The sequence below is a fragment of the Solenopsis invicta genome, chromosome 6, assembly GCF_016802725.1.
Source record: "Solenopsis invicta isolate M01_SB chromosome 6, UNIL_Sinv_3.0, whole genome shotgun sequence".
In the NCBI taxonomy this organism is placed as follows: domain Eukaryota; kingdom Metazoa; phylum Arthropoda; class Insecta; order Hymenoptera; family Formicidae; genus Solenopsis; species Solenopsis invicta.
This window is the reverse complement of record NC_052669.1, coordinates 18,789,901-18,812,395: the sequence shown is the minus strand read 5'-3', so window position 1 is coordinate 18,812,395 and position 22,495 is coordinate 18,789,901. Positions and strand designations below refer to the sequence as shown.

At 40.6% G+C, this 22,495-nt stretch overlaps 1 protein-coding gene across 12 annotated transcripts in view; it reads right to left on the bottom strand.

The window, feature by feature from the left end:
* LOC105204035 (glucose transporter type 1) overlaps positions 1 to 22,495 on the bottom strand; it is a 40,218-nt gene that overhangs the window by 5,831 nt on the left and 11,892 nt on the right. For 2 of the 12 annotated variants that reach the window (XM_039450546.1, XM_039450547.1), the window contains exons 3-14: positions 20,624 to 21,377; positions 15,722 to 15,914; positions 14,974 to 15,111; positions 14,020 to 14,115; positions 13,761 to 13,921; positions 13,077 to 13,436; positions 12,646 to 12,877; positions 12,352 to 12,564; positions 9,839 to 10,063; positions 9,102 to 9,241; positions 7,534 to 7,563; positions 2,754 to 2,851 (exon numbers count right to left, since the gene is read on the bottom strand). In XM_039450546.1, the coding sequence (XP_039306480.1) occupies positions 2,754 to 2,851; positions 7,534 to 7,563; positions 9,102 to 9,241; positions 9,839 to 10,063; positions 12,352 to 12,564; positions 12,646 to 12,877; positions 13,077 to 13,436; positions 13,761 to 13,921; positions 14,020 to 14,115; positions 14,974 to 15,111; positions 15,722 to 15,914; positions 20,624 to 21,369 (2,632 nt within the window). In that variant the 5' untranslated portion in view covers positions 21,370 to 21,377. Of the gene's footprint in view, positions 1 to 229; positions 1,747 to 2,753; positions 2,852 to 4,292; positions 4,704 to 7,533; positions 7,564 to 9,101; positions 9,242 to 9,838; positions 10,064 to 12,351; positions 12,565 to 12,645; positions 12,878 to 13,076; positions 13,437 to 13,760; positions 13,922 to 14,019; positions 14,116 to 14,973; positions 15,112 to 15,721; positions 15,915 to 17,524; positions 17,775 to 20,623; positions 21,378 to 22,495 lie in introns of those variants that run through there. The other 10 variants (XM_026134848.2, XM_039450548.1, XM_039450550.1 and 7 more) reach the window with 10 other exon arrangements.

Genomic DNA, 22,495 nt, shown 5'->3' with positions numbered 1-22,495 from the left:
ATTCTCTCGAAATCAATCGCGGCGGCGTTGTGTAACGAGCTCATCCTTCTTTGTAGCCGCTATTTTTAGTCTCAGCTAGTCCCATGCAATTTAAGCACATTTGTAGAAACTGGCCAGAAAGAAGGTTAACAGCGTTCAAAATCGCTCTCCGTCCGATTTCCAAATGATATTTACGAGCCAACCAGAATATCTTACCAATTAGAAAATGCATATTATCGCTCGTCGAATATTTTTGTGAATATACTTTTTTATTAGAGTTCTCGAGTTTCGAACAAACGGTGATATTATCAGAATAATATCGCTATCCGTGTACTTGGAGAGCCACGCGATACCTGAACGTAATAACGGTGAAATGTAAACTTGAGAAAATACCCATTCGTATATTAGAAAAGAATATATTCGTGTGCCTCCGGCTATCTTGGATTGTAATGATCGAATTGCACGAGACCTGATATCCGACTTAAGGTTTTCAAAGCCAAACGTCCGAAACGGGAAATTTTCGCGGTAAGATACGAAATTACCTTTTGCTCCTACGCACTAGAGATTACATTCATGCGCGCATGCCCTTTACACCATTCATGCTGCGAAAATTGATTGTACAGCACCGTACTAAAATTAACAGCAACGCCAAGTATATGTACATTGGCCTAAGAAGTCATTACATAACGAAACAAATCTCCTCGCTCCGGGATCGCTTCATCGCGGATGCTACATCGGTGTATCAACGAGGAATATACATATATTCACATTGGCCTGCCTCCCTTTGAACTACTACAAAGGCCAGTGTCGATAGCGCATAATATACGACAATATAATATTCGTAGAAACGAAGCAGTACGTGAGGGTCTACCACTTTCGCGTTTCGTGTAATTACGTATTGCGTTGAATCAAGTCCAAAGTGTAGATATGATACAGGATGGATAATTGTCGGGTGTGGTACAGAGATGACGATAAACAGACGTATGTGTATGTGCGCGTGATTAATGTACATATAGAGCTTATTATTCTGAAACACATCGTTTGTAGTTTGTTACAGAGTATTGCGAGGGAGATATCGTCAAGAATCGTTAGCGATAGAAGGCAACTTGTCCCGAGATAAGTACTCGATCGTTCGATTTGGGTGTGTAAAAGTTGTACGGTGCGCTTGCTTCACGTGTCTACATACTTTTCCATCATAACAATTACTGTGTATACGCGCGTGTAAATTATATCCGTCAGAAAAATAAGCTCCCTTCTAAACCGAAACTCCAGCGAGTTCGTGTCACGAGAGTGCCTGATCCAAGCAGTGTGAAACAAAGGAGAAGCTAAGGTGGAACAGATATTAGCTTAATGCCCAACGTAAACCATTATGCCGTGTGAAAACGAAAGTAACGTGAATGCGAACGGGAGAAAGTATCTCGTGAATCGATAAAGACAGGTTTAATCCGAAGATGAATTTTTCTCGCAGGCAGACAAGAGCTTAAAAAAAAAAAAAAAATGTCTGTGCAATTGTTCTAAATTGGTGAATGACGTTACAAGTGAATAAAAAACTTTTGTTTTCTCTTATAGCACACCGGCATCGATCTACGTCATAGTTTCTTTCCTAATTGGCCGTTGTCAACGCGAGAAAAGGTGAACAGAGTTTGAATAGTGTTTCCCGCTAATATGACCACTCGCGTGTGTCTTGTCGTGGCGTGAAGCGGCGCAATGTATAGTTTGACTGTTGTGTAACCAGCACTTTGACGCCTCTGCACTTTCTGAATTAGACTGAAAGCAGAAAAGAAACGTTTGCAAATAAATTCAAAACAGATGTCCAACAATGAGACTACAAATCAGGAGAAAAAACTTACGAACATACATATAAGGCATTATGGCATGCAAAATGATAGATATGCGTGTAAAGCGACACGTGGCAAACAATTCCTGTACACACGTGATGATCTGCACGATCGGATTCGCACAATGCTCTGAAAATTTTCCATTTACGCACAAGCGTAAACGTTCGATTTCGGTGCTTTGACACACGGCGCGGTATGACGTAGCAGAAATTTAATGCATGATTGATGAGGTGATCAGGCGTGAAACGAAATGATAAAAAAAAAATTAATGTAATGAGTAGCGTATATGAAAAATAAGTAATATGCGATAGAGATGTGCGAATCGCTTTTCACGCTGAATCGAACCGAATCGAATTATATTGAATCAAATCGTTCGTACTGTTCTGAGATTTATTAATATATAGATAATAACAAAAGGCTTCTATATTGTACAAAAAATAATATTGATTAAAGTTATTTTCGAATAAGATTCTAATTATGGAGATTTACCTGATTCGATTCGATTCGTATTAAAGAGTTTCGCACATCTCTAAAATGCGATTTATGACAATGTAAAAATCTAATGCAGTGAAAGGACTACTCTGAAAAGTTCAACTTCGAGTTAGGCTCGACAGAGTCGGTCAGTTCTTTTATATTCAACGAACGCATTCGCATAAGAATATCGTCGACGAAAACGTGATGATCCATGCGCCGACGGGACAAAGTTACGAGAGGAATCGAGATCGCCTGCTGGGAATCGAGAGAGCACTTGATCACCCCCAATCATCGCAACGGTTTTCCAAGAGAAAAAAAAAACGTAATCTCAATCTCGCGATTTCGCACAACCGCGTTTAAAGAATTGTTTGTCTTGGACAGAGAGATGACAGGGATTACAATATTATCGTGTCACAATGTATCGTGATTGATGCTGATCAGGTTTTTTTTATAAAGCCTTACATGAATCAGGATGTGGCTTCTCCTCTGCCACCATCAGGGCTGCGCTCTCTGCTGGCGGTATGTGTCCCTCTAATGCATTCACACAGTTTAGCATGCTCCTGTAAAACATCACGCGACTTGTCCAGATTTCCACTTCTTTTAAAATCACATTTCTGTTGATTCTTATTTTGTTTTTTTTTTCCTCACAAATTATACAAGTTCTCTTTCGGAGCACCGTGCACCGACTCGATTCGATGTGCACCGTGTTGCGACATACAAAATACACGGCGTAGTTGCGGCTTAAATCTTATATCGTTCGCGTTCTTCTAATTTAATTCGCTTTCGCTCAGATGATCCGACGGACTGCGAATCGTCGTGGAGCCAGCTACACCGTTATTCACGATTTATAACAATGACTTGAAAGTATACTGCAATGATCAGCTGAATCATTAAGTATGATGATACATGATATTTTGAGCAATGGTTGTGATGATTAAATGTAGAAAAGATAAAAACAGCTACACAGATGCAAAGAGAAACTTAAAATGCGATATTTATGAGGGGAAAATGTAGATTCGTCCTTATGTAGATCGCGCGATCCAGAAGCGTAACGCGATGATAAATGCAAGAAAAACGATATCGCTCTGCGCTCCTGAGCCCTCCTGAGCGCTCTCTCAGACCAGCATCCCAGATGATGCTTGGACGTCTATTCAAATTCGGCCCTGAATTGTTCGACAATAGAATAAATTAGAGTTCGCTCTTTTCCTTCGCTATGACCGCCGTGATAACGATTACTCGGGAAAATTCACGGGGATCCATGGATCCACTGGGTCCGGGGACGGATTCACGTCCGTGGATCTTGAATCGAGCAACTCCCCACGAATCCGTGCGCGTACCCACGCGGATCCACGGGCGCGCCAGCTGCACGGATGCGGCACGTGGATTATTACACTCGATAATGCATATTGTATACGTAACGATTCATTTCACAGTTTCTAATCTTGTACCATTATACAACGTTTCACTGGCCTGTGTAGTAGAAATTTACGTATATACTTACTAAGAATCAAACATTATATTCGGCAGCCTGTGTACGGCAAAATTTATACACTTAGCAGAAACTCATCGAGACAATCTCCTACCAAAAGGATCAAAGGAAAATGTCCGTAATTTCGAACGAACGAAATTACGACACACACCCACACACACGCGCACACACACGCACACACACACACACACACAGACACACACACACACACACACGCACGCACACACACACACACGCGCACGCACACACACACACACGCACGCACGCACGCACGCACGCACGCACGCACGCACGCAAGCACGCACGCACGCACGCACGCACACACACACACACACACACATATTTACATGTCTTTTTTTTCTTTTAGTGTAGAAGATACGATTTCTTTCGTGGAGTCGCCGCACACATCGGCTTCGACTTGCCGCTTTGCGTTGCCGCTCGCTAACGAGAAATCAAAGTCGACCCCGATAAGGTGTAAGCACGAATGGAAGGAAGGAACTCAATCCGAATAATTAAATAAAGAAACAGATTTATTTTACAGCATTAAACGATAAATTTGACGGTCTTACTCGGTGATGCCGAAATATTCGTTAATATATATATAATGCTAACGAGCACAGTCTCAAGATCGAAGTTTATAACGTGAATTACACAGTGCGTATCGATTAACAGTTTCATACTATAGTGAGTACTACAGTTCTCGTGTCATCTGATATATAACAATGTATATAAATCAATAACAGTCTGCGGCTGAGGCGCCAGTCTACGATAGTCTTTTATGTTTTCCGATTTGATTGCTGATTAGAGCGTTCTTATTAACGTCATTTTAGATTTATAGCTTATCGGTAGCGTGGGTATGGTTGGCAGTGGTGGCGTCAGATAGGACGGTCTCCTTGCTAGAGTTAGTGGCGAGCTCCTCTTCCCTGTAAGACAACAACGTTACATGGCAAGCGAGCCTCGAATCGTTTCAGCTTTATGGTGTCAGAGAAATTCTATTTACTTTGCGCGCGAAAGTTCTCACGAGCTCGTTTTTCGCTAAGACGTGTACAGATGCATCTTACACGCGAACGAATAAGAAAGAAAACGTTCAACTTTTTCCTCTCTATCGTGTCACACATTATTGTATCTCGAACTAGCACAGCCGAGCTCTACTGATCAACTGACATCTCTAAAACGTACTGTACTGTCCGACAGAATAGCAATCGGTAATCGCAACGACAAAACGACATTCTAGATAAATACGTGATCTATATCTAAAGATCCTAATCGAGAACGTAACGTTATAGATAAGCTACTTCTTTAAAGTTTCTTTTCTTCCAATTTTTTTAATATGTCGAATTTTAATTGTTACAGACAAATTTTATAATCATTTATGGCTAACTAGATAAACAATTTTTCGAGCGCTCCAGAATTCTTCTTTTATTATGAAATGAAAGTAAGAATACTTCTACAGACTGGGCCGGTTATCGGATCGCGCTAACTTCGGATCGCGCTAACTGCGGATAACATTCCCCCTTTCCTCACCTATAGAAAGAACTGTAAAATAAAAGGAGAATTGAGTTGCGCGCTAACACAAGACCAATTAAATCACACTGTTGAGATACAACTCAGCATAAACATTTACTTTAACATTGTTATACAAGCAGAGCGATCGTATTGTTAGTTTGTTACTCATTAAGCAAACAAATTTACAGGCGCCTGAGTAAATTCATAAAACACTTAGTAATCGTGTCTTAAATTTCCCATCACCGTGTATCACCGCTTCCGAAAGCTTTTCCTGCGATAAGTACAAACGTGCAGTTGAAACGCGAGAAATCTGACAAATGCATCACCTTCGATCCAATATTAGTCACCACATCCAATTATAAACGCGACACAATTTTTCATTAGCTCGTCTCGAAATAAACGGATTGAAGAAACTTTCGCTAAATCATAAGCAGTGTAACTGCAGCTATCGGATAGCCTGGACGGGTAGGACTCCCGTCTGAATCGTTGATGAATGTTTCGGCAAAACCTTAATCGAAATAAAAATAGAAGGAAAGAAATGAAGAAGGGAAACCAAAAATACGTCTCGCATATCGAGTTTATCGAGAGCTGCGCTGATAAAAAAAAAAAGAAAAAAAACTTGTCGACCCTCGTCGCAGAAATTAATTAATTGACCCCGAACCCGTGCATAAATTATCGCTCGCGATGTTTACACGACGAACGGCGATGTAAAAGCGATGCAAAGCGGCGGGTCTCTGCCGCGTTCGTTCGGCCTCTGCAAAATTAATTCCCCACATTTTCGAGGTTTCGATATAATTCACGAAATTCTGGCTCTTTCCCAAAGACCCCTGGAATTTCTGATATAACGCTGCGAGCGATCAAACGAGCAAAAATTTTTTCAAAATCCCGAATATCGTTTCGAGAATTTTATCGAAAAGTATTAGGATTCAAATTGATTTCAATTGAAATTTTCCTACGCAAAAAATATAAAATTGATACTTTCTTTTATCTTCGAAATCCCCCATTTGTGAATCGTCAGATCCCTTTGAAGGAGAGCCAGGGCTCTGCGAGTTACATCGAAATTCCGTACGGGGGTGTTAAAATTACAGAAGTGTCCCACTCGCCGATCACAAACACGTTTGTGGTATCGTATCTCTTAACACAATTCAGGAATCACTTTGGTACGCCAAACAGTATAACGTAAGCACTAACACATGCAGTCGCACAGTACAGCGCCATAAACTCGTGCCAACTATCGACATAAAAACTTTTCCAAGACTCTGCCTGTCGCCGAAACATTTAACTGGGCATTGTATGTACGCTAAAAGGAGCATGCTGTAGAATACAAGGCTCCAGGAGGAAGTCAAGTGATCGGGGCTGTTATGTACGCGAGCTCAACCGCGCCGCGCCGCGTCGCGGAGGCAAAAGTTTCCCTCCGTGTTTCCCGGACACGAGCGTGAGGTATGCTGATGCGCGGGCATACGATCGAAAAGATTGTAAACACGACAATTTATTCCGAGGTAAAAAATTAAGGTTCCCGAACGGCAGTGATAGAGTGCAGAATTATGCGGACATGGCCGGGATTAGCGCGGCCGCGGACACACGTACATATGCACGTTACGTATCGATTACATAATAGCCCTGACGAACTTTTAGAAACTGTGAAATGTATCTCCACAAAAGAAAAACGAACAATTTATATATGATAACAACTTATGTTCATGCAGCTATATGTATGTATATATCTGATTCTCTTGGTCAGCCTGACTGGACTATTACGCAATAAGAGACGGAGACTCGCATTAGCTGATAGTAAAGATGTTTCGACATGCCAGGCCTTTGGATCAAAGTCAGGAGAATCGCGCGGCCGGGTCAGGATTATTTTTTAAACAGAGACCTCTCGTAGTATCGTCTTAACGATACCATTGTAGTGAGAATGTTAAAACACGAGGAGACAGGAGAAAATATATTTGTTTCGATTTTTCTTCCGCCTCTCTTCTACATTTTAATGCCGACATCTACGAGAGATGGTATTAAACGAGCTTTTTGCAAAAAAAAAAAAAAATGACACTTTACTTGTACACTGAAGGATTACGGATGTTTTATTCAGCGCATAAAAAATAATCCCTCTTTTGGATGTAACTAGTGGTGTCTTTGGTTATTTATCTTCATGCAGTTAAGTAGAAATCGGTATAATATGTTCGGTATAATATATCTCGCAACAAAGCCACCACAGTAACACAGGAAATGTGTAGTAGCAAGACTCACCCATAAAGTCTGCTGTCCCGCAAGCTGCTCCTGCTCCGAATAACACAGAAAGCACAGTTACGATATATCGAACACAGTCGTCGTCATCGTAGTAACGAAACACGGAAATCAACGAAAATTATCCAGTTATCCAGAGAACCATGAAATAATCGATTTATTGAAATGATACATGTACAGTAATGATACATGTACGTTAAACAAACAGAATATATTCATTTGGCCTTGAAAATATAACAATAAGACAGTAAAATCTCCAACTCGCGCGACTCGAATGTATGTAACGTGTCCCTTATACATAAACTCGAAAGAAATCGCAATGTTCACTGAGAAAAAAATCAAATAAGTCGGCACATATTATATATTTCACATGACCGATCGTTTCTCCTACGTAACATAGAGCAGACACGTTTTCACGGATCCTCTCCCGGAAATGTAACAGAATTGTTACAGAACTTGAAACTACTAAGAGGATCAACAGCGAGAGAGCTGATTTGTACTTCGTTCGCCATATTCCGCAAATGAGATGCTAAAATTACGTTCTGTGGTGTTTACACTTTTTCGAAAATTAATAACCTACGAATATTGCTCCATTTTTTTTTTTACGCTTTTCTCGTACAATAATTCTCGTTACATGATTCGCAATATGTCGTGCACGTTATCTTTTCTAATTGCTATCGGTTAGTGTTGCATCTTATTCGCAAATATATGTGAAAATGTACGTACTTTCCTTGCAACAGCTTAACAAAAGAGAAGTTGGAAATATCGAGATTTGCAATAAAGAGAAACCAAGCACGTGACGAAATTTACAAACTACTTTAGCTTGTACTTATAAATATGTACAAATAATGTCCCCGTATTATATAAGTGGAACTTAATTTCCTCCCCCTAAGAAAACGAAACTTTATCACAGTTCAACTCCTGTTATTGCTTCGAACAAGCGGCGATGCATGCAAAAATGCGTAGCGTAATATACTATCCCGGGAGTAGAGTTATAATACAATAGAAAGAGAGAGAATATATACGATCGTATTAATAAATTATAAAATTCCTTCTTGAATATTCGAGAGAAATCCCTATTACAAGTAACATTTTTTTCTTTTTTTTTTCGTTATCGTATCTAGACGGACGGATGAACGTTTGGACGGATGTGATAGCAGTACATTGTACACCAAGTACGGTATATAGGATAAGTTTATCTAAATCTCTCTAACTTCTCCTTTCCTTGTGCAATTAACGGTTGATAAGTTGTGCGGTAATTAGTTCGAAAAACGTGAATTTCGATTCTCTTAATTAAAGTTAACTTTAAAACGTACCCAAATATGAGCCGAGTCAAAAATAAATACGGGATACAGATTGAGAGAGGGGACTATCGCGGATATAAGCCATACATACGTATATACATGTATATAGATATATGTATACCAGAGACCTCCCCTTTTAAAAGAAACTAAAGAGGCGGATGCAGAATATACCCCAACTATGCAGTATATATCATTTTGCTATTATCGGGGGAAGGGAGTATGGGAGAAGGGAGTATGGGGAAGGGAGTAAGTTGCTTATGTGCATACCTGTCGTTACCATGCCTGAATAAAGCTAGAATCTCTTCGAACGTTTTATTCTTGGTCTCAGGAACCTTCTTGTACGTGAAGATCCAGAAGATGGCTAGAAATGCACTGAACGGTAGGAACGTGTAGTTTTCAAGGCTACTCTGTAACATACAAGCGCGCACGTAGCGAGTTTACATCAAATTCGATCCATACTATATGTTACATGACGTTGATGTAACAATTATTACATATAACATTGGCTTTTGCTTTCGGTGTGTTTAATTTATTTCCAATCGTTCGTATAATTCAATTATTATAGTATTAAATTCAAGCTCGAGCTAGCGGAGGGAAAGACAGATAAAAAAAAAGAGCAATCACTATATAAGATACAAAATAAAAAGACGTTTTTCCTTTTTATTTACTTATTTCAATATTATTGTTATTCCAATATTATTGTTATCCCAATATTACTATTATTCCAATATTACTGTTATTCCAATATTATTGTTCCAATATTATCGTTATAAATACATCAAGTTATTACTTATTACTATTATATTGTTAATGTTGACCGAGTATAATTCGAAATGTTCCATATTGTTAAACGTATGAATAAATAATTTTTACTTTACATCTTAATCACTGCTCGTTTCTCAATCCCTATCTCGTGTTGATTGATCTATACAATTGTTCAATTACCTATTTGCCTCGCGAATGGCGAAAGTTTACTCGAAAGGAATTGATCGTTGTCACCTTACCTTCATGCTTGGAAAACCGATGCCAACCAAAAAATTAGCCATCCAATTGACGAGGACCGCGATGGACATGGCGGCGGGTCTAGGGCCTTGCGAGAACAGTTCCGCCGTGATCATCCAGGGTATAGATCCGGGCCCCACGGCAAAGAACACGACGAAGCACAGGGTCGACACCACCGAGATGTAGGACATCCAGTCGATCATTTCCTGCACATATCCGAAGAACTCCTATCAGGCAGTAGAATCGTGTTCTTCTTTCCTGAGCAGCTGGAGGAGCCTCAGGAAAAATAAAAACAAAAATACGCCAGAGGCCAGGAACTCAATCAAAAAACTTTTGGATAACACATTGTCGAATCGTATGCGTAATAGAATTCGTAATGCTGCATGCGGTGCGCAGCTCAACCCTGTGTAATGAAAGGCATTGGCATTGACAAAGTGATTGCGGCAAAGTATTTTGTATAATGACAGAGTGCCTTGTTATGTACAGTACAATCTCTCGTTAAGCGGTGAAGCACACGATACGCTGCTTTTCATGATGAGTGCCAGGATTTGCTTTGACCTCAATTAGAGTATATGCGATTAATCGTACGCACGGAACATTCATGTGCAAGCGGTCTCGCGTGTATCGAGCTATCTTAATATTTAATTCATCGAAATTGCCGTGTATCTTTCGTTAAACAATTTTTCTTGCAGTAACTGATAACCGTTCTCGTTATTTTATGTAGGAACGTGAGATGCGAATTTCTACACAAGGGCTCTTGTAATTAGTAGTATGCTATCGCAAAAAGCGAATTATTCTTTGTCGAATCTCGCAACGTATGAAAGCGTCGGTGCTAGACATTCAGCAGCTGATAAACCGTTTAATTTGATACGCAAAGGATACAACTGACATATTGTATGTTAGAGACTTGGCGCGTATGTTAAATTGTTGATGTAATGTGATACACATAGAGAGTAACAGGTTTGAGCCAAGTAGAGAACATAGGCTGATTAATAAACGGGAAATATCTCCTCCAGACAGTCACGAAAGAGGTCGTCAGTGGTGAAGGGGAGGAGGGAAGCGGGTTATCAAAAAGCAGAACCACTAGTAAGCCAGAGTAACAAAACGGCGTGCGGTATACGATACATGCGACACTTGACGTCTCTGCGTCTTGCTCTCAAATCCTCTTTCTCGCGCTTTTATCATCGATTTCTTCATTACGCGTTCAGCTAAGAGAATCATTCGGCATTAACGATAAAAACTGCCAAAATACAACGATAACAATTGTTAAAAATATCTTTGTATATAATTTAAAAAATATCTCGATGAAACAATTTACGTACGGCACGTACGCGCGTGGGCATGTATCGTGATATAAAAATCTCTACGGCGCAAATGAAAGAAATCGGCATGCGGGCAGAGGACGTGACTTATTGGCTACATGAATGGCGGGGAGAAATTAAAATGAGTTGACTCTGTGATGCAAATTCGTATAGATATAATGGTGATTCTCACTGTCGGTGCAGTGCCGCACTCCAGCTGTGAACAAAGTGTTAAGTACACCTTTCGCCAAGGTGCATAGAGTGTCAAAGCACAGATACGTAGCTACAATTCACGATCTTTGTGATGCGATTTTCCTGACTAAAGCACAGTTCTTAACAGTACGGAGAAGTATTAATAAATAAATTCGTCATTGTCAATGGAATTCCCCGGCTATTGTCGAATAGTTTTTTTTCCGCAACGGGACGTTAAATTATTCTACGCAGTTATTCGACGCAGAACGGCAATGTACTTTGTAAATATATTTTGTAAATGCATCAATACTTAAGCTCTTTGAAAAAAGTAATCAAGCCGAAAATAAAACACGCGTCCGCGACTTTGAGATTTTTCTTGTAATAAATTCGCTTATAATTGATATGTACATTGAGAAAAAATGAAATAGTTCTGGCAACTGTAATTTGACAATTTTGAAATTTATATATAGTACTTGCTATTAGTTTCACGAAGTCATAAGAGCTAAAGTAGTATCGAATATTTAAAAAAATGTAGTCACTGCAACAATTTATGCGCAAGATTAATAGATAGTGACTCAAATACAGTTACATCGATTTTATACAAATGAGATATAAAAATTACATTTTTCCAATTTCCAAATAACTATTTTTTGCATATATTTAAAGCATAATAGTTACTATGTTCTTTTCCTTAGTTCATATAACTTATTTATTATTCTTATTACAACTTTATAATATATACATAATTAAGATGTTATTTGTACTCAAATTTCTAGTTGCTAGTACGACTTCTTTTTCTGAGTGCTCAAGCCATAATTTATTAATAAAATGTCATATGAATTTTTGCAAAAGCGTCCGGTATCCATAATATTTCGTATAAATTGTCGAATATACGAGCAACGGGAGAATTTTAAAATTAAATTGCCTGCTGTAGTTTGTCATAATTAAAATAATGACAAGTACGATCAATACGCTCTAATGAATAACGAGTCTAATAAAAATGCGGTAAAATTCCAACTCACCTTTATGAGAAACGAAATTGTGATGAATATTGAAAAGATAAACATGCCACCAAGACCGTACAAGTGCAACGTACGCCTTCCTGTCCTATCCATGAGTGGGATAGACACTAGCGTCATACAAACCATGATGGCACCTATGCCAATGGTTGCAAACTTGGCACTCTCGTCCGTTAAACCAGAACTAGTGAACAGATTCGTGGAATAATAAAATACCTGAAACAATAATTTTACATAACAGATCGCGTTCTAATTAATGCGGAAGAGAAATGTGCTCGAGTTGAACCAAGTACTTACGGCGTTGATACCCGAAAGCTGCTGCGAAAGTTGCATAACCACACCAATAACGAGAGGTGCTCTTAGAGTTGGACTGCATATAAGCTCTGTCATCGATATCGTGGACTCAGCTTGTTGAGCTCGTTCCTCAGCTCTCATCTCTTCAATGTCTTCCTCGACTTGGTTACTGGCTCTCAACCTTCTCAAAGCTTTCCGAGCCTCTTCCTCCCATTGTTTAGTAATGAGCAAATATCTGAAATAATTGTTCTCCTATTAATAGACTGTGGGATTGCTCTGGTAGTATACCAATGATATCAAGAACCATAGAAACGTTGAAAATTGTGGACATCTATTTTATTATCCAGGCTCTTCGAAGAGTCTATTTAAAAAAAAAAAAAAGAACGAGGAAACAAAATCTCTTGTAATTATAATTCTATATTTTCGACACACACCTTGGAGATTCCGGGCAAACTGGAAGCAGCACTAGTTGTAGAATGGCAGGACAGATAGCTAGTCCTAAGAGAACGGGCCAACCCTCGTTTGTTCCAAGGATTTGCTCGATGCCCAGCACCTGGGAGACCAGGAGGCCCACCGTAACAGCGAGCTGGTTCACCGTGCCTAGGCCGCCTCTCAGGTTCAATGGCGCTATTTCCGATATGTACATGGGAACCAACGAGGTGTTCAAGCCACAATTGACACCGATGATGAACCGTCCAAAAAACAACATCTCGTACGACTCAGCGAGTTTCGTGAAACCCATTAGGCACGCCCCCACGATGCCCAGCACGTTGTTTAGCAGTAAGCCTCCCTTTCTGCGATTCAGGGCAAAACGCCAATATTAATTTCTGTCTCCTTCCATTTTACGATTATCCGACAGTTATCATTCTCCCAGAGGTTTCCAAATTACAAAACGCAATTATATCATTGAGAAAATTCTGTGTGATATAAATGCGTGTAACTTTTAAACGTGTATTCGTTGGAAATTTTCATTGAAAAGATAGATTGATAAAATAAGAAAACACAAGAGTATAATTTTACAAAAGAAATAAACGATACGAGTGTTATAATTTGGAAAGCACTGGCCTCTTGTAAAAATTGTGTCAATTTAATGCGATATTGCTGAACCAGACACCGACCTGCCAAATCTGTTGGCAATTGTCCCTCCGCTGAAACCACCCACCATACCACCGATCGCGAATATGCTCACGGCTACGGAATACAACGTCTTAACAGAATCATCCGAAATATCCTCCCCATACCTATCCTTGTACACGTCTTTCATAAAATTCTCTATGTTCTGCAAAACAGTGTTTGAACACAATTATTAAGCGTTCCGTTCATGAAAATTGTTTGAGACCTGTATATAACAGTGCAACTTTACGTTGATAGACGTACCACTTCAGGCGCGTTAATCACTCCCGTGTTGTATCCAAACTGCAACATCCCCAATACGGCTGCTAGTATCGCGTACGACAGGAAAAGCGTCAGTCCCTGTAAATATCCAGATACATCGTTTACGTTGCGTACGAAATATAATTGCCAATTACGTACACGTTACATACGTAACATTTAGTACAGCTACATATGCAATATAAACAGTAACTACATAGTTAAACAGTTGAAAGTTAAATAATAAAGTTAAAAAGTTAATAACTTTTAACTTAATTTTGTCAATTTTAAATGAGTTAATTTTTAACTTCAATGTTGTATTTTTAAACACATAAACTACTTATTAACTTTTTTTAAGTTAAAAATGTATCTATGTCAAAGAAAAAAATACGTTTCCACGTAAAAAAGAATTTCAGGTAAACTTAATTTACAAATAAAGTATTAAATTTATTTGCTGATCCATATCATAATTGTTTTGAGCAATCTACTCTTTAAACAGTTACGATTTTCTAATTTAATATAAATAATACTTTTCAAAATTAACTTTAATTTAACTTAAATTAATGTAATCTTAACGTAACTAAATAATTTTATAAATTAACTTTAACTCAATGAAAAAAATATATAACTTATTCAACTTTGGATATAAATAATAAGAGGAAGGGAAATGGGGCACATCGATAAATGCAAGATAAATAAAATAAAAATACAAGAACATATAAAATTCTACAATTTTTATCAATAATATCATACACGCATTGTCGATGAAAACCATATCGCTAAAAAAAAAACAAAATCATAAATATAAACTAATCACTAAAAAAAATCATAATATACACACATACACACACGATGCAACGTAGCGACTCAAATTCTTACTTAAAATAATACATAATGAAAGTAAATATATAATAAATAAAAAAAACATATGAAAGTAGATAAGGTAAAGAAAAGCAATACATTGTTGTGTCTAACACCGGAAGTCACCTGCTCCAAGAGCCTAAGTTTCCGCCGGTGGGAGTGCTCTTCCAGTCTATTCACGTACTCTCGTAATTCCTCTATCTCTTCCTTGACCTGCTGTACCGTGTCTAGTTCTTGCTGCGTGTCAAGAAAAAGAACAGCTCAAGTACTTCCGTACGTACTAAATGCAATTTTTACATTATTAAAGAAGCGGTAAAACGCTCTTTTAATAACGCAAAGAATTTATATTCTTAGACACGAAACATTCTACTAATCTATGTAACTTTAATCTTCTTTCTTCCGGTTACACAAGAAAAGCTAATTTGCGACGATTCAGAATTTCACTCTTTAATATTAATGATATTATCCTACAATTCTCTACTTTTAAATAAATGAGGCAAACAGCTCTTCGGATTTTTTGCTATCGAAAAGAATTATGAAATTGCCTCGTAATGTTTTCATAATCATGATGTTAATCTGCAGATAATAAAACGTGTTTATATTTTTTTTTTTTCTTAATGTTTAATACTAATATTGATAATTTAATATCCAATTTAAAAGAAACGGCCATGAATGAAGGCACCATACTTTTTTTTAGTAAAACTATCATTAATTTAATCTCTTTTGGAGCAAGATTTTTATCCGTGTATCTTCTTTCTCCTCGATGTCGTTTGCAAAATAGAAATCAGTACAGATCGGTAGAAATTGGAAAAGGTAGAGATGTGCAGGCACGCCATATAAAAAGTACCTTAATCGTAACCATGTCCCGTTTCACCTCGCTGACCTCGCTCTGACAAGACTCTACGCTCTTCGTGAGCTCCTGCAACTGCGTGCGGATCTCGCAGAGAGCGACGGTGGTCTCCAGCTGGCGGTCACCCCGCTGCAGCTCGTCCAGCTTGGCACTCAGGTTCATACTCATAACGCTGACCTGTTTCTGCAGACTGTCCCCACACACAATAACCCCCGCGTGAATCTCGCTGATTCGTACGGGAGAGCGGATCGACAACATTGTCGAGCACACTGACACTAGACGTTCAAGGCTAGAGCTAGGTCCCTAAGATAAGTCCAACTACCTCCGCGCTTAACTGCCGAGCCTCTCCGCCTGCGAGACCGTTTAGCGCGGCGCGTTTTATGTGCATGATACGATATCTGTACCGCGTATATACTTGAAATATGAGGATGCGGAGTTATGTGACGTTGTGTGGAATGATAAAGAAACCGATTTGACAGGTGCAAAGTGCGAAACACCTTCATCCCCGAGAGCTCTGAAGCGCGGCGAGCCGGCGTTAGCTCGGCAGCCATGGGGAATGTTGGGTAGATGTTGTAATATAATATAATATAATACGTAAACATATATGTGTATATATATAATAATAATATACATATATATATATACACATATGCAATCGGCTCTCTCTCTATATAGTACATATTTATGTAGTAAATATGTCAAGTTGCAGAAAACAATAGCAGACAAAATACAAACGCCACTAAAAGCACGTCTAGAGTGTGTGTGGTGAGTGTAAAGGGTGATAGACACTACAGTGGTATAATATAGTATATATATATTATATATTACTGTATATATATATATGAATAAAAAATATTCTTCACAGCTGTGCACATATTAGATGGAAGTTTGTGAATTCGCATATGTGTGTAGATAGATATAAATGGATACAAGTGCCTCTCAATATTTGCTGAAACGCTACTCTCTCCGTCCGTGAAAAGTCTAGGATCTCGCGAACCTAACCGTATCGCCTTTGTATCACTTCTCTCGTGTATGTAATTATTTCTATGGCCGCGATGCGTGAATGTGCTAGTGAATGAAACATGACTGATATCTCGCACGCGCTCTATGTGTACGATACGTATCGTGAAGGAGATCATGAGACTTTCGAACGACTCGGTGAATTGGCAAACTCATCGATCGATGTGCACAGCCAAGCAGAAAGGGTGACTGAAGATGAAAATGTAATAGAGAATAGAGCGAGAGAAAGAGAGACCGAAAGATTTTTATTTTATTTTATTTTTTTTATTAAGATATATGATGAGCGATAGGTGAATAGCAGAAATGAATGAGCATATGATTCGAAGGCGCGAATAGATGAGACGGAAATTAAAGACATGGGAAGAGAACAGAGGACGGGGGAAGGGTGTAGCGGATAGATAGACATAGACGGAAGTATGTACACTTATCAAGCGAAGGATTGCACCACCTTCCTAGTCGAATAAACGGGAAGCGAAAAAACGGGTCTAAGAAGGGAAGCTCGAGAGGATTTAAGCATCCAAAAATCCATTCGAGAAACGCATTCAGGAATAAGTGCAGCTGGTGATCTATGCATTCAGAGATTGAGAGAGATTAGTAATATCGTAATACGATACTCTATTGCTTGAGAAAAAGTATAATCGAAAGTGGTACAATTCTATTTTTGATGTGTGTACATAAAGACAGACAAGGAAGATAAAGAGCGGGGCAGAAAGAGAGAGAGAGAGAGAAAGAGAGAGAAGAAAGAGAGAGAGAGAGAGCAGTGATGATGTTGTCATGTACCTGGGAGGTAGGGAGACCATGGCTGTGTTCCGAAACTACAGTAGCCTCTATGCCTCCCCACTCACTCCTCTTGATTCAGTTTTTCGTCTTATTCTCACAGATCTATTTGTTCTTTGCTTTGTTCACACGACATATGTACGTACGTTGGATTATCCACCAAATCCAATCAATTGACTCAGAACTGCTTGTTGTCAAGTGGTTGTCCACAACGGTAACGTACACGGTGGGAGGGGGTATAAGGCCCGACGACGCCCGCCCCTGCCTCCTCTCTTATCTCACTCTGTAAAACTTTACCTAGTTTGGAAACACAGTCGTGGTTCAGTCATAAAATCATGTCATAATGATATATTCGCTCGCATTTAGTAACCGTGACGTCCAATTCGCTTCTATGTATATATATTTAAAAAAAATATATATATATTTAAAAAAAAAAGAAAAAAAAGGAGACGGAGCCGTCACGTGTGAAAGAGAGACCTTTCACACATCACCATGCGACGCACCGCCAGCTTACTCACCCCTGCCTAGCCGCCCGCGTCCACAAGCGAGCTTGCACAATTCGAATGGCCCATCACTTTATGCGGAACGAACAGTCGGCAAAATAATTTACAAAAATCAGCATGACCTCATGAGTGTGATAAAGAGAACGAGACACGTACACAAATAAGTCACAGCGACGGCACATCGAGCAACAAGGTAGTAGTGCGTCGTCTCACGACGAGGATCCATTACGGATACCCGCAGCCTTCGAGGAGGCTCGTGCTCGTAACTAACGATTTGCGTTAACACAAAAAAGTGAGTGAGACACTTGAGATACTCGGAACGCACGCAGATCTTTCCGCGATCCGTCTATTATGTCAACGGATAGGACATTTCTTTTTCCTTCTCGTTTGAAACGAATCTTTTCACGATTACGTAGTCAATTTCGTTGCAATCGCGCAATTCTTTTACCGGCGGCAACAACGGAATTTCATCGCGAGTCGCTTCGTTGAAAGCTAATTGCCTGTGTCCCGGTACGTATGCCGTGTATAAGCCGTGTATACCATTACCGGTTCCCCGGGTCTTTACTTCTCGTTTCGAGCTCTAGCGGTGCGATTGCGGGGCTTATTTGTGCACCTGACTTCGTGAGGGAGACATGATTTTCGAATGGAATGAGCAATCAGTGGTAAGCCTGCGAGCGCCGCAGCCAAAAAATTCATGTAACAACGGTATATATCGGTAGTGTCTGATCATCGACTTGTTATGAGACCGAGGGTGTGTAGTATGTACAAGAATAAGTTTAAGAGCGAGTGTGATTTATGTATAAATGATGAATGGCATGGCACAAAGCCTTGCATTGCATTCTCGGATACATAGAGAGTCTATATAAAAAATAATAAGCGGGGAAGACGTCCGTTTCTTTCTTCTTTTTCCTTTTTTTCCAATCTTTTCTTTCTATTTTTTTTTTCGCCGTCACGTGTTTGTCGTAAGGTAACGGCACCGCCACTTAGGCCGGAATTACCTGGATGCATTTGCAACACAGTTAGGTTCTCGAGAGAACGATGTTTATGGAATGGTACGGGTCATAAAGTCGTTTTTTTTTTTTTTTCGTCAGCAGCAAAGCTTATATGAGATCGATAAAATAAGTGTTATCGATTCGGGGGAGTCGGTGGGGGGGACGCACTTTAACACAGGCGGATAAAAGAGAGCGACTAGTGTCTCCTTGATTGGTATGCGAGTCTCGAGAGCTCATACACGCCGTCTCTACCGGAGGTACTAAGCTAAGTTACTCGTGAGAGATTCAAAGGGTCAAGTCTCTCGTGACTGTTAACATTAGCGCGATGGAGTCCCCATTATGCGAACCAGCGGACGGGCGTGTTGAAATAATCGAATTCTTGCGACAGCAAGGGGGAATATCTAAGATATTGGCTATGAACGAGTAATTGGATGCAAATAATTTGCTTTCTCTTAGACAATCGTAATCAATCTGATTTCTTTCTTTGAATTATAAGCAATTGTTCGTAGCGCTATTCTCATCGTAACATATTGGACGATCGGAAGTTTAAGAATATGCGGGCTTTAACTTCGATCGAGAAAAGTGTTAGAAATAGAGCAGATAAATCACTTGGAGCTGAATGCTCGAACAATGGCGACTCTATCATGCCACATGAAATTTAGGCGATAAGTATAGAGACTAAAAAAAGAAATCTTTCTACGCTTTACTCGTCGTGGAAAGAGTAAAGTATGATTTCTATACAAGACTCTAAAAAAAAAAGAGGTCACTACTAATGTGAAAGTCAATACAGAATTCTAAGGGCTAAACTATGTTAGAATAATATTTTAAATAGAGATTCTTGAAGACATTCGCTCGCAACATTCGCGGCGTTAATCCTCCACGACCACCGCCACCGTTGTAAAGAAAAATAGATTATATGCAACACCGGAAATTCAATTCCCTTAATTTTATGTATTTTTCTCTGGATCGTAGAAGCCCGTGTTCGGTCGTAGAAGCTTAACGTTTCGACTGACACGAATAATCCAAATACTGGTAAGCTTTTAACCACTTGAATCTGACGATTTCAATAGTCGTAAGTGGGATATTTTTGCAAAAATCGCGAATAGTTTGCAACGTTATGGTTCGCCGACAGAAGTTGACGAAGTTCGCGATGGCGCAGATCCTTCGCAAACTTCTATCGACGCTGTCCAACGTCCAACAATCCAGATAATTCTTGGAGACATCGGTGGCGACGCCAATTGTCCTTGGATAACGTAATTCGTGTTTTGACATCGGGTTGTTATAAAAGCCTTGTTGTTTTTCCTTTTTGTATAACATGAGCCCGGAATAATTATGTAAATAACAAGTAATTAATACTTGAAACCTTAAGAACGTTAAAACGAGCGAAAGGAATATAATAATTATCCGTTCCGTCCCAATGGCTCGTATCGTATCGGGAGATCAACAAAACTTCGAACAACGATTCTTCTTCCTCCTGGCGTAGTGTAGTATACGGAAGTTGTCTCGATAACGCGATAACCGATGACTCGGTGAGTGGTGTACACCGACAACTGAGGGAGAGAGGGTGAGAGGAGGACTCGTCGTCTACCGTGTACGTAAGAACGTACCTTACAAGCAACTCCCGTAGAGTGGCTTCATCGTCCTCCTGTACCTCTTCCTGCGTCTCATTACTGTACGAGCCGCGGCTATGATGATGGCGGTGCTGCCTGCCGGTCGACCTGCCGCCGGAGGGATACTGGCCGTGCTGCCCGTGCTGCCCGTGCTGCCCGTGTTGCCCGTGCTGCCCGTGATGATGATGATGGTAGTGCGCCGTCGAGGCGTTCGTGTTGGCCGAATGCAAGTACCGGGCGACGGTGTTGCTAGCGCTCGTTCGCCCCCTGGTCAGCTTGTGGCCGGTAGCCGCAGGAGGCGGCAGTACGGCGCCTGTACCGGACTCCACGTGACTCCTGCGCGCGGCATAGCGCTCCTCCTCCACCCTGACGACGACGACGTCCCGCTGGCGTGCCCGATCCGACGTCCGCCGATCGGCCGATCCGCTGCGCGATCTCGCGCCGCCGTCGGTCCTGCTACGGGGGATGGTACCACTCCTCGCGATAGTCTCTTCCCTGCCCCAGAAGTCGCTATCTCCAACCTGAACCCCGAAATCGAGGCTTCTCCTGCTCCCGCCAACGTTCTCCTCCTCCTCCTCCTCCTCCAGCTGCTCTTCCACCCCCTGCTGCCCAATGGCGACACCGACCGGCCGGTCCGTATCCTGGGACCGGCCTGGGATCTCCTCGTAGAGACACTCCGAATCCTGATCCGTCGCGCTCTGCCACAACTGGTTTATTGGCTTGAAGCCGCGTGAATCGGCCATCGTTCAAGCTGCGTCCAAAGACAGAGACGGAAGAACCCGTCAGAGTTGCTCATCTCGATCTCCTTCTCCTCTTTTTTTTTATCATTTTCGTTTGTGCACTCGGGGTGACAATTAACGCAAATTTCGATTCTATACAGTGCCGGTGGTGGACTCTTTTGTAATACGCAGTAGTCACTTATCTATTATTTAAAATTATCATACACTTTTGCAAGAGCTCGAATGCGGCGCCGACGGAATGTGCGATACAGCGAAAAACAGTATCGCGTATCGCGGCAACGTCGATCTGCGTGTCTTCGAACACAGATGGAACAGATCTAATATTTAGCTGTATACAGATCTGAAAATAAATTTTCATCGAACTGTAAAATAATAATTACGTTGGACGCTGAAGCTGATAAAACGTCAAAGCTTTTTGCGGCGTCGCTAATTATGCTTCAACGTCCATCACAATTATTTCGATGGTCCATCAAAGTTATTTTCAGATTTGTATCTAGCTAAAATCTCTTGGATCGCTTGCTGCAAAGTGAGAGAACAAGTTGATAAGCGATACTTGGCTAATTGGCAAAATTGTCGACTCCAGCTGACGTTGCTGCTCTCCTTCAAAATTTAAATCTCGCGGAGCGTCGGCAAACGCATGCGCGTATTAATTAATAAAAGGTATTTCCGAGGTTATGTGCAACCCGGCAACGGTCGTCTGCTGTCGCAGACGACGTGAACGAATAATTCACGGAGAGTTTACGCGCGGCAATGCGCATACAAAATATGCAGCTGCACGTGCTGCTGCTTTTGCTGCCGCTGTTGCCTGCGGGCAACTTTCGCTCGCGTTACTAATAATATGAGACGTCGAGCCAAGTAAAGGATAACTGAAATAATAGCGTTTGCCTTCCAAAGTATGATCCCGGCGGAACAAAAGTTGTCCCCCGCCCGTGGGGATGCAGACGCAAACAAACTAAACTCATCACATTCGGACGGCCGCTAAGTGACTTGCAGCGACGGGAATGGGAGACGGGAGCCGCGAACGCTGTCGCTTGCAGGCGAAAGGGGTAGGACAGGGCGTATCGCCGTCCTAAGAATGCACCGCGGTAATTAACTCCAATGTGAACGCTTTTATTTTCCAAAGGCACGC